Raw genomic sequence first — 12892 nt, forward strand, 5'->3', positions numbered from 1 at the left:
GCTTTTTTTTCTGGGGGGTTGTCAAAAGTTTGACCATTTTGAGCTCTCAAAGGTGAGACAGCACCACCATGGATTCATTTTCTCCCATCCCCAGGAGTTCAGGCTGTGTCCCACAGGAGATGAGCCATGATAACGTCCGTGCCTCGGGAAGCTGCAGGATCTGGCACATTCCTACACGGCTGATGTAAGGAAATTGTTCTAAGTACAGGGTGCTGTGCCATAAATCTGCGCTGTGTGAGCATCTCAGAGCTGTTATTTTGCACACTGGCACCTTTGGGAGCTTGGGAAAGCACCACTGAGGGCATTTTTGCAATTCAGCAACACTGTCACACCTCTCCCACCTGCTGCGAGCTCCAGATGGTACCAAATCCCTCAGATTTTTCTGCTCTCTTCATAAACTTCCCAGGAAACTCTTCCCAACCCTGAGCAACTGGATGGCTGGGCTGGGAGCTTGCTTAGATGGGAATGGGAAAGACCTCCTTCCCACCTCATCATCCACCAGCTAGAAATGGTTTGGGAAGCCAGAGCTGAAGTGTGGCGGAAAGGAGTGAAAGCACCAGGAAAACTGATCACTGATGGCCTGAGAGCAAATCCTGGAGAGATTTTGCCTAGGAAGAGCAAGATGGCTGGGAGGCAGAGAGAAGCAGTGGATGGGGTTTAATCAGATGCAGGTCTGTCCTGCTGATTTGATTCTCGGGGTTTTAACCCTGTCATGCAAACCAAACATGTTTAAATAGATGATCCAATCGTCATCACAACATCAACACCTGGATGGTGGGCCCTAAAGCAAGGACAATTTAGGGCACCGGTAAGCATGTCCTGGAATAGTTTGGGTCAAGGAAAAGAGGTTTGGGAGAGGAACTTCTGACTTATAATTTGACTCCAAACAAGGCAATAAATGTCCCAGCAGCATCTCCAAAGAAGGGCCGTGCATCCCCTGCCAGACAGATGGCTGAAGATGACACTGCCACGCTCTCCCCACTCCTTGGAAATCTGCTGGTTGGCCCTGTCTGGATGAGCTCAGTGCTCAGCCCACCCTGCCTTACCTCATCCAGGAAACGAGAAAAAAACAAACACGTCGCTCCAAATCTTGAGCTGAGGCTGCAGCAGACCAAGAAACCAAACCCTAACTCTGCTTTTAGCCTCTCCTCCTACTGAGCTCTTCCATGAGGTTGGCAAACAGGGGGACACCAAGATCTTGGCTGTCTTTAGGATCAGGCTTGACTGAGCTGCCTGTCAAGGGTCTGTCAAGGCTTAGTTTCCAAAGGGAAGAAGCTTTTCACAAGATGCTGTGTGAAAGCAGGTTGCAGCCAGGGGCAGGAGGTTTTTCCTAAGATGTGGCCTCTGAGAGAGGAGAGTCTTGCTGGAAATCAGGAACCATCAGTGTCCTCTGCTCTGAGACCCACCATTGCTCAATTCATAGCATCCCAAAAAGGGACCTCAGCTCTTCCTGAAGTAATTGGCCCTGCAAGGGAGTAGCTGTGCTTGCCCACAGAAATTATGTGTGACTACTTGAGGAGATCTTATCAGGGAGCATCTTCTCATCTGACATTAAAAGCACGAGGTCTGTGGGGCCTCTCCCAGACTGATGCTTGTTGGGAGCAGAACCACTGTACATTTAATAGAAAATGCACCAGACAAGAAACATTTATAATCATAGACTTATGGAGCTGTTAAGGCTGGGAAAGACCTTTAAGATCATCAAGTGCAACAATCAACCCAGCACCACCACTATGTTCACCACTAAACCATGTCTTCAAGGGCCGTATCCACATGTTTTTTGAACACTTCCAGGGATGGTGATTTCACCACTTCCCTGAGCAGCTCATTCCAATGTTCTACAACCCTTTCCACGAAAAAAGTTTCCTAACATCCAATCTAAGCCTCCCTGGCACAACTTGGGGCTGTTTTCTTTCATCCTTTCCCTGTTCCCTAGGAGCACAGCCTGAGCCCTGCTCTTCCCCCTCCTCTTCCCCCTCCTGGCAGGGAGTTGTGCAGAGCCACAGGGTCCCCCTGAGCCTCCTTTTCTCCAGGCTGAGCCCCTTTCCAGCTCCCTCAGCTGCTCATCAGCTCTGTTGCCCTTTTGGGTTTAGGGTTGTCCCAACAAATTGCATGGATGTTTTGCCATCTCCCACTAGGATTTCAAGTATAAACTCTGGTCCTTAGGGCAGCATCTCCTCCTGCCTCCACATCCCCAGTTCTTCAACCAGCACCTCCATGGCCGCATCACGAGTGGGAGCGTGGCAAGAACCAACTGCAAGTGCCGTGTTCCACAGCTGAGGGGTGGAAATGAAGGGCAGATGGGAGCTGAGCAGGACATTTGAGAGATCCCCTGAGTGCACACACCACCCTTGCTCAGCCACCCAGAGAAGGCAGAGCTCTGTGATGCTGCAGAAGGACATGAGACACCAGAAAGCCACGCTGGCCCATCAGATCCAAACCCGTGTCCTTATGGTGCCCTCAATTCACCCCTGCCTGCTGCAGCTGGCACAGACACGGGTCTGGAAGCTGTCCAGGAGCTGCAGCTCACGGCAGGCAGCAGCAGCATCCTGCTCTGGAGAGGGACTCACTCCCGAAATCGCGGCTGGCAGCGAGGCTGAGCAGCACCACGCTCACTCAGCACCAGCATCCAGCTGGCAGCGCTCAGGGCCCCAGGGAAACCCTGACCCAACAGCCAGGGCAGGGTCAGGACTCCCCCAGCTGCCTTTTTATTTATAGGGCAAGCTCACAGCACCAGGAATATGATTCATTTTTTTCCAGTCAAGCGTTTCACACACACCCTATTTCGGTACCGCAGCCTGGACACGTCTGCGGGAAGGAAAAACTAGAGCTAAATAAAAACAGAGGCTTTTGAAATGTTTTCAGCTGATCCTATTTGCAAATGGTAGAAAGGGCTTTTAAAATGATAGAATGATCAAGCAAGACTTCACTTTCACAGACAAGCAGTGGGATCAAGCACATGGAGGGATTATTGGGGTGTCCTGTGCAGGGCCAGGAATTGGACTTGATGATCCTGGTGGGTCTCTTCCAGCCCAGGAGATTCTGTGATTCTGAGTTTGAAGTCAAATACTTCCCTAAGCCTCAGGAGAGTGAGCTATCCCATCATTAAAAAACCCCTCTCAACTCCTGCCAGCATTCTGAAAAAAAAAAAAAATATATATATTTGTTCCTACCAGTTGCATTTGATGTATAAAAATTACATTTTTCAAATTTTTTCCTTACAAAAATATTTTCTTTTACCAGGGCTGCTATGTCAAAAGGGTGACACTGTATCCATGAGCAACCAGGGGAAAAAAACTCCTGTAAAAGTAATTTGCTGAAGAAGAGCAAAACTAATACCCCAAAGAAAAGGAAGAAGAGAGGAAAAATGGGGGTTTTGTTTGTGGAAGCAGAGATTTGATTACAATCATATTGAAGAACAATGGAGAAACCTTGGCATCTCTTACACTCCAGCTTAGCTCTTGTAACCCAAAACCTATGGACTTTCCCCAAATATTCATTTACTGCACTCAGGCAGAAAATGCTTCAAACCCAGCCCCATTCTTTCCCGAGGGAAAACCCCAGCAAGGAGGAGTTACCCTGGACATTTTTTTCACCCTGTTTAACCCCTCAGGATGCAGGCCCAGATGGGGAAGTGGGACCTTGCAAGCACCTTTTGTACTGCCCACCTCCCTGCTCCCATGCTGCTGTCCCTGCTGTGCCACCACCTTCCTGCTCCCATACTGGTGTCCCCACTGCCACCACCTTCTTGCTCCCATTCTGCTGTCCCTGCTGTGCCACTGCCTTCCTGCTGTCCCTTCTGTGCCACCACCTCCCTGCTCCCGTGCTGGTTCCCTGCCCACGGGCTGAGTCTCTTTCCCAGCACCTGGAGGTGAGCAGGAGCTGTGTTTTCTTTCCAGACTGAGCTGGGCAGTGACACTGCCGTGTCACCCAGGCCCTGCCAAGGCTGAGGAGCTGCCAGCACTCCCAGTTCCAGGCAGGATGCTGGGCTGGGATCCCTCTCTCCAGCCCGTGCTCTGAATGAAGCCCAGCAGCTCAGCCTCTCCTTGGCACTCTCTGCCTGTTCCTTTGGCATCGCCCCCGCGGCTCTGCCAGGAAACAAAACCTTAAGGAGAGCAGCAGAGCCATCCCAGTGTCCCAAAACAAGCAGCCTTTCAGCCTGGAGACAGACAGCTGCAGATGCCAAACCTCACTAACATAAGATTTTCAAGCTGCTGTTAAGCTGAAGCCGTGTTTTCTTAAGCCACAAGAATTTCTGAGCTCTTAGCAAGACCTTATTTGCTGATGGCAGCTCAAATATTTTCCTCTTGGCATAAATTCACACAGCTTGGGTTGTCACAATCAAGTCTTATACAACACTGGCACACAAAAAAAGAGAAGAAAATCAACAAAATCAGGCTCATGTTCCAGTAACTTCCCAAATCAGATGCTGATTTCTACACTGGGAGTCCAAATCAGCAGTTGGGACTGAAATCTGCCTCTCTGAGGGCTCCCAGCTCAGGCGTTCCCTTATCTTGGAATGAATTGATGTCACTACTCTCATTTCCTCGATGCAGAAAAGCTACTGACTCATCCTGTGCTCCTACATTTTTGGGATGAACTTGTAAGGCCAGGACAGATGTTCCAAAAACAATCTCCCCGTTTTCATTCCTGAAATCTCAAGGGACAGCTGCAGGGACAACAAATATTTAACAAACAAAGCATTTTGTCAGGCACTGACAAAAAGAACAATTTAAACACAAAACCCCTCCATGGTGACCCAAAGTTTAATATTCAGAGCAGTTCTGCTAAATTATCTCCCCCAGCTGAACCCACCTGAGCAGCTGGGCCCCTGCTCCTTTTGCAAACAATGGGTTTGACATTGCAGAAGAACTTGCCTTGGTTTGATGCCTGCCAGGAAAAGCACCCAGAGCACACGGTCCTGCTTCTCTACCTTCTCCTGGAGAAAAAGATCTGGCTACAGAAATGGGAAACTGAGTATCAGTCCCTCAGATAGCAGGAACAAGAGGAAAAGAGGGCAAAGGTACAGATTCTGACTACACATTAACTTCAGTATCAAAAGATTTCCAGGTAGGAATTGTATCCACATGCAAATAATTTTTTTTTTCCCTGAATATGAGATTCAGAAATTTAATTTGTGGGTTGTGGTTCTCTATGGTAAATGTACTTGTCCCACCTCCTGCCATGGCAGGACAGGCACCCTGAACCTCAGAACAGGTCACAATGATATGGGGATAAGATAACCCCTTTTACCATGACCCTTTTCCCTCTCAGGAAAGAAATCCTCAGTCCTTAGAGAAGTTCCAGTGGTTTCACAAGCAGCAGGAGCTACAGAGGATCTGTGTTCCAAGCAGCTTCATCAGGTTTTAAAATGCATCTATTTCTGACTCCAGGGAAGGGAATGGGGCTGGGAAGGGGCTGGAGCCCCAGGAGGGGCTGAGGGAGCTGGGAAGGGGCTCAGCCTGGAGAAAAGGAGGCTCAGGGGGGACCTTGTGGCTCTGCACAACTCCCTGCCAGGAGGGGACAGCCAGGGGGGGTCGGGCTGTGCTGCCAGGGAACAGGGACAGGACAAGGGGAAAGGGCCTCAGGCTGGGCCAGGGGAGGCTCAGCTTGGACAGCAGCAGGAATTTCTGCATGGAAAGGCTGCTCAGGCCTTGGCAGGGGCTGCCCAGGGAGCTTTGGAGTGCCCATCCCTGGAGGTGTCCCAGGAAGGGCTGGAGGTGGCACTCAGTGCTCTGGGCTGGGGACAAGGTGGGCATTGGGCACAGCTGGGACTCCATGGGCTGGCAGGGATTTTCCAGCCTCAGGGATCCTGGGATTATGTAAAACAACTCATTCTTCTGTGAGGCTTTTCCTCTGCAGGACCTGGTGGCAGCCTGAAGAAAGGGAAAAGCTGGACTCCAGCCCAGGCTGGTGGGCTCTCGGTGTGTGGCCACACGGTGCCTCTCCCTGCCTCAGGCTGGATGTCCAGCCTTGAACCCGGTCTCTTGTGCCCCATGTGCCTGACTTTGCAGTGGTCAATGGTCACCAGCAGGCCACAGGACACCTCTGTCCACCTCAGCACCTTTTTTAGGGTTTTCAAAGTGCAAAAGCAGCGGCAGGAACGAGCTGTGGGGAACTCAGCCAGAAGCACCACACAGGACATGGTTAAATGGGGGAACTTTGCCTGGCGGGCCAAAAGTTCACTAGGCTGGAAAAAAACATTATGATGAATTCATGGAAGGAAAGTTCATCAAAGACTATCAGGAGGAAAGGCACAGCCTCTGATATCTCAGGTTGTAAATCTGAGTGGAAAGGGGGTGGAAAGGGGGACAATGCACTAGTGTCCCAGCCATACACTCTTTCCTGGCTGCCACTGGGAATGACAGACAGAGCCAGATTTTCCCCTCACTCAGCACCTCCTCAGTCCCCTCAGAATTACTGCTGGATGAAGACAGGGCAGTTTTCACTGCTGTACCACTGAATGTGCTGCTCTACAAAACCAGCTGCAGGAGACAAGCGCAAGTTGAGGACTTGAGGAGGATGAAGTTTTCCTGCCCCATCTTCCTGTGTATCTGAGCCCTACAAGCTGCAATATGGGTTTTTAATGTGTGAGTGCACACAGGGTTACCTAGACCCTGGCCTAAGCCAGCACCAAGGATGTTGGACTCTTCCTGAAGGAGTGGCTGCTCAGCATTCCCCTACCCCTCCCTAAAGCAGGTGTAGGCACAGCCCTTGGTCATTCCACACTGCTCAAAGGACAGATCCAGATTTTCCTTGGAGATTATTGTTAATTGGTCCTTCAAAAGTTCATGCAAACTCTCAGCATCTCTCAGAGGGTGGCATCACCCCCAGTTTTACAGCCACAGAAGGGCAGTGGTGAATAAGACCAGCAGCAGATGAAGACTTCAGCTCCCACAATATTTAAGACATAAAAATGACATTTGTTTGAGGAGCAGCTCCCCTGGACTTCAGGCTGCACCTCTGAGAGCTCCACACCCCTCACATCTATCCCCAGGGTCTCAGATCAGCTTTCCAGAGATGCAATGAGCATTTCCAGAGATGCAGTGAGCTGCCTCAGCCATGGCTGGGGTTGCTCATCATGCCCAGAGGCAGATGCCCAGCTCAGACCCACACAGCAGCCCTGTAAAAAACCCCTCCTCTAAAATGACTTTTTCCCCCCTCTTCCCACGCTCACTGGCAACACAGCCTAATGATCTTCCCATCAGAAGGGCAGGGCTGGCCTGAAAAATGACCTCCCATCCAAGCACGCTTTTTGCACCACAATGGGAAGCTAAAATACAGTTTTTTATCGAAGAAAACATTTTGTTCTGCCAGAGAGGCCACGAAGACCTCCAGGTCAGAAAGTCTTGGAAATGTAGGTGCAGATGGTTGTTTTTCGGCAATGCATAGAAAAAGCTCATCTCAACAACCCACAAAGTGCTGCAGCTAACAGAAAATCAAATCAAATCTGTGTAAAACAACTCCTTCCTCAAGCTCTGCTCTCCAAACGCATTTTGGCACCCACTCAGCAGACAAAGCTTTTGACACACATGGAGCTGTAACTGAGCCAAGCTGTGAGCAAAGGAGCAAAGACCACTCTGGGAGGGACATGAGGCAGTGCTAGCAAGGAACTACCAGCCCCACAGGCAAATCCCACCTTCCCAGCATCCTGTGGCATGACGCACAGCCAGGGCTTTTTTGCATCCCTCCTTTTGTTAATGATACACTCTGTGTAAATTTTCACTTGGAAATGATTAAGCTGTGAACCCATTAAAGAGCTATTTCTCACTCCCTTCAGCTGTGACACCCCGCTCACGATAACAGCAAATTCATAAATGGCAACCTGAATTACACAGCCTTTTTCTTAATGGATTTTTGAGAAGCAAAGTGTACCAGCAGTGTGACCAAAGTACGGGTTCAAGCATTCACACAGGCCCTACATGCCGCTTATCTTCTGGGGGCACGTACAGCTGTGAGTTTATCTAAAACACCTGGTTTCAGATAGGCAAGGGCTTTTCATTTCTAAAGGCACCCTCCAGGATCAACATCAGCCCAGTTAAAAGAATAATAATTAAAAAAAAAAAAAGGCAAATATGCCAGCATTTGTCTTGAAAACCCTCCAGAAAAACCAAATCTCCGTGGCCTAAATTTAAGCTGCAGCTGCAGTGCACGTGTCTGGGTAGTGTGGGACGGCAGCACCACTCCAACCACCACCAGCAGAGGTGCTCAGACCACACCAAGATGGTTATTTAATTCCTCAGCCCCTGGAGGGCTCAGGCATGGAAAGGAGAAGGCATTAATTTTTAAGAACCTGCAACTTTTCGTCCCTGAAATCCCCCAAATTGAACCTGTCTGCTCTTACAGAGCAGAGTGTGGTTATTAACCACTGGCCTGGCACACTGGCATTTTTAAGAACCTGCAACTTTTCCTGGCTTTTCGTCCCTGAAATCCCCCAAATTGAACCTGTCTGCTCTTACAGAGCAGAGTGTGGTTATTAACCACTGGCCTGGCACACTGGCAGCCCAAGTGAATGAAACAGCAAGAGACTGGAAAGGGAACTTTCTAATAGGGAAGAAATTGGAAGAAAAGGGGGAAAGTTATAATTAACAAAGCAACAGAAGTTAATCACCTCACCTTTCCATGGTCTTTGAAGAAAAGAGATATAAAGCAAACAAAGTAATAGAAAATAAACCAAGAAATCCCAAGCATGCTATGAGCAGCTGGGAAACAATCACCTTTGGATGTCACGGTGCAATGAGCTGGGCACTGTGTTCCACAGAATAAATCATGCTGTAAGAACAAGCAGCTTGTGACTTGCTGGAGAAAACATGAGTTTGAGAAAACTCAGTTTATGGAGTGACTCAGCGCAGAGCAAGCCACGCTAACTCCCTGACATCAGGGCTTTGCTGCCCTGTCCCCCAGGCAGTGTCACTGTGATGAGCTACTCAGAACTGCTTTGAAAATAAACATCTTGCAAGTTGTTTTGCTCTTTATGTTCAAGGCAACAGTTAAGAGTAAGTGTAAGAGTGATGAATGCACGGTTTGGGTGTTTTAATAAGCTTTTTCTTTCTTGTTGCTTGGCAATTAAATCGATGGGGATGTACATATGTTCCTGCTCTGCCTGGGGTATCACTGAGTCCATCTGAACTCTGCCCTGCAGCTCTGGTTTTTTCAACATGAGAGTAGTTTTTAGGCAAAGAAACTAAACCTCTTTCCTCAGGGTTGATTTGATCTTGTGGGTTTGTTGCTTGTCTTTAAATAAATTTAAATAAACCCACATCGTTTGCACATAAGCCCTACACAAACACAAGTGAGCTAGCAGAAGTTCCAGCTCTGTGACCCGCCGGGCTGCAGAAGCACATCCCACTGCGAGCCAGGGATGCCACACCAGCCAGAGTCCTGGAGATGCTGCTGCCAGACCAGGCAGGTGACAAAGCTGAAACACTTCTGAAAAAGGCAGTTTCAGCACTGGGCTCTCAGTCTCCCTAAGCACCTGCAAGGGCACCCAAAGAGAAACTTCACTGGCCGGAGGCAAGGCTCCCAATGCCTCCATCCCATGAGATGCGCCGAGCTGCGCTTTCCACACAGCCCTGGGGACACAAAGCCACGCAGGCAGTGACCCTGCCAGGGCAGGGCTGTGGCTCTGGGCTCCGTGGCAAGCTTCCCTGGAGCACAGTGCACCATCTGTGTCCTCCTGGCCGTCAGCAAAACTCCGCTCACTCGGCGGGCACGGGGAGCGAGCTGCGGAAATACCGGAGGCACCGCAGGTGTGCGTGGGGAGAAGGAGCTGCTCTTTCCACAGAGCTCAAAGAAGCCCTCAGCCCTGAAAGCCACGCTGTGCAAGAGCCCACACAATGAACAAGGGCAGGCCCACAGCTGCACCTCCCTCACTGCACTCCCTTCGGCGTGCGCTTGCTCCTGAGAGCAGGGTTTGCCACCGAGGCACACAGGAGGGCTCTGTGAGGGATGCTGAGGCTCTAAGGTCATCATTACAGAACTGCCCAAAAAGTCAGTCCTGAAACTGGCCAGGAATAAATGCTTTCTGTCAGTGAGGGCTGGGAACAGGAGGGCACTGCCTGGCACGTAGAGGACTTCATGCCTCTTGCAGTGTCGTGAGCAGAAATGAAGAGAGCATGAAGTGTTTCCATATTAGCCAGCCAAAGAGAGATTCCTGCACACCAAGACTCTGGTCCTCATATTTTTAAGGACAACACATGCAAAAGCAAAAAAAAAAAAAAGTTTTCTTCTTTACACCTTACCATATTAACAATTAATATATAGTTGTGCAATTAAAGCATCCTCAATCCAGATTCAAACTCCACAGAGCATTCAGGCTGAATTTAGGATTTAAATCCTGGACTTCTAGTTATTCAGTTTGCAAAATGAGGAGCACTGTCAATTAACACAGTGGTCCAGCTCACAACAGCTAGCACTGCTGTGCTTTTCCAAAACTGACAGCTGATCAACATCACCTGCAAAACCCAGCTCTGATGTCCCCTCAGCCAGTGAATAAAGCTGACACCATCCAGCCTCACAAAACCTGGCCTGTGCGACAAAGAAACTGTGATAAAACTGAGGTTTTAGTAGCAACAAAGATTTTTAGGAATAACAAGGATTCGTGTTACTGGGAGAACAAAGAATGGGGAATAAGAAGGGGCAACAGAAGGATGATCCTACTGCTGTATCAATAGGGATCTCAACAGGATAAACTACTGTGACTTCATTTTAAAATGGAACACCTCTGGCTGTTGCAGCTACAAAAAGTGTCGTGACAAATGGTCTGTGGGCACAAAAAAAAGGTCAAAGGATCCTGAACAAAGCGAAATTCCTTATCCTGGCCTTTGATATAAACTGGAGACGGTTGAAACCAAGAAGATGCTGAGGTTGCAGTTTGGAGAGAGAAGTTCCTTTACACTCTGTGCAACCACATCTTCCTGGCAAGGGATGGGAAGATCACTAATGGGACATCACCGTTTCACCATCACTCCCCAAACCTCTTGTAATTAGCGAAATCACGCCTTTTCTCACTCCATCGGATACCTGGCAGATAAGCACATAAAAATCCGCCTACAACTGTCAAGCTGATAGCATCTGCTTTGACAGCCACGGCACAAAGGTCAGCCACAAACTCGCTTATAAAGGTCATTTTTCCAGCCCAGGGTGGAGGCAAAGGAGAGGGATTATTCTGGAAGTTCAGCAATACCTCTCTCCTGTCACAGCAATAAACAGAACTCCCATACACAGCTCACGGCTCGCACCTCCCCTGCCTGAAATAATCCCTAAACCACAGGTTTTTGCGTTTCCAAGAACGCCCCGCTGCACAGGCGCGCTTTGTTCCGTGTGGGTTTGGGTGCATTCCTCCCCGGACAGATTACCACTGTGTCCAAAATGCATCAATTCCATCGGAAAAGTTTATGGCAAACTTAGGGAAAAGCATCAAATCAACCAGCAGAAAGCAACCCGAAAGACTTACGTCAAGACTTCTTCTGGTTCTGATTTAAAACCTGGAAAACGTACGCGCAGCCAGAGGGACCCAGAGCTCCCATCCCAGACCCAAGGAGGAGGGGAGGGCAGCTGGCAAGCGGAACGCGATGTCTGGCTGCGGCTGCGATTTGCGATTTTAATTTCTAACCGAATTTATGATTCCTTTGCTTTGCCGTGCGCGTTCTGAAGCGCTGGCTGCGCAGCGATGCTGAGAGCCTGACGGTGGCGGTGAGCGCCTCGCCGACTCCTTCTCCCGCCTGGGACCGCGGCAGGGGACACCCAAAAAGCCACGGGCGGGGCAAGAGCCGCCCGGACCTCCGGCCGTGCCTGGAGGGGACCCGCGGGGCACAGCGGGACAGGTGCGGGGTGCGGAGGATGCTCGGAGCGTCCGGCCAGCGCGCCCGTCCATCCCCGCCGCCCCGAGTGATGGACGGGCTGGCCAACTCCCGAGCAACGCCGCGGATCCCAGCGCGGGAGAGGGACAGGGATCCGCGGGGATCCGCAGGGATCCGGGGGGACCGCCCGCCGCCCGCGCCCCGGCGCGTCCCTACCGTGTGCTCGCGGCTCGACATGGTGCTGCTGCGGCGGGCCCGGCGGGCCAGGGCTATAAGGGCTGCGGGACACGTAGCGCGGCCCTGGGCCGGCCCCTCTCGCCCTGCGCCCGCCCCCGCCGCCGCCTCCTCCGGCCCGGCCCCCGGGGGAAGCGGGCAGGGCGCTGCGGGCCGGGGGGAGCGGCCCTCACCCCCCGCAGGAGCGGGCAGGGAGCGCACGGTGAGCTCCGACAGAGCCGCCCAGGAAAAGTGCCCGAAATGAAGCGCTTGGGACTCTGCTGCCACGGCCAGGGAGAGGAGAGGGAGGAGGAACAGCAGCCCACACAACGCTACTGAAGGAAAAAGCACCTCCCGAGGAGGATGATGATGATAAAAATGATATTTAAAACAAACAGTGCTGGAGGCCGGTCCCTGAGGGTTTGGCCAAAATACAAAAAGTTGAAAGGAAACACTAGGAGCCTCCCAGCAAACCATCTGCAGAGGGTGAGGGGAAGCGAAACCTGTGACTGACAGCTTTGCCCCAAATCCTCAGTTTTCCACTGCTGGAAAAGCTCAGCTCCCTGAACTCTGCTGAAACAGAGGAAAGGAGAGGCAATGCCCCGGTGAAGAGAAACCACAGTACAGCTCTGGGATGGCCCATGAACCAGGGACAGAGAAAGGAAGATCCTGGTGGGTGGGTGGGTGATTCTGCATCTGAGGGTGAACGGTGCCATCCAGCATGGCACTTGTCCTCCTGGACCACTGCCTCCTGCTGCATACCCATCCATGGATCCATCCCAGGGCCACAAGGATGGCTGTGCCAACTGTGCTGCCTCTCCTCTAGGAGGAGATACCTCACTTCTCATTGTGCCTGCAAGAGCAAAGGCTCCCTCCAG

The 12892-nt window shown here is 50.9% G+C and overlaps 1 protein-coding gene across 1 annotated transcript in view; it reads right to left on the reverse strand.

The window, feature by feature from the left end:
- Nucleotides 1–12124, reverse strand: part of PAPSS2 (3'-phosphoadenosine 5'-phosphosulfate synthase 2) — a 30235-nt gene extending 18111 nt beyond the window's left edge. Inside the window, exon 1 of the mRNA XM_041404944.1 lies at nucleotides 12018–12124. Coding sequence (XP_041260878.1) covers nucleotides 12018–12038 — 21 coding nt within the window. The 5' untranslated portion in view covers nucleotides 12039–12124. The remainder of the gene's footprint in view (nucleotides 1–12017) is intronic.
- Nucleotides 12125–12892: the final 768 nt, after the last annotated feature.

Source organism: Onychostruthus taczanowskii, unplaced genomic scaffold, assembly GCF_017590055.1.
Source record: "Onychostruthus taczanowskii isolate IOZ18803 unplaced genomic scaffold, ASM1759005v1 scaffold22, whole genome shotgun sequence".
NCBI classification, from domain to species: Eukaryota; Metazoa; Chordata; class Aves; order Passeriformes; family Passeridae; genus Onychostruthus; species Onychostruthus taczanowskii.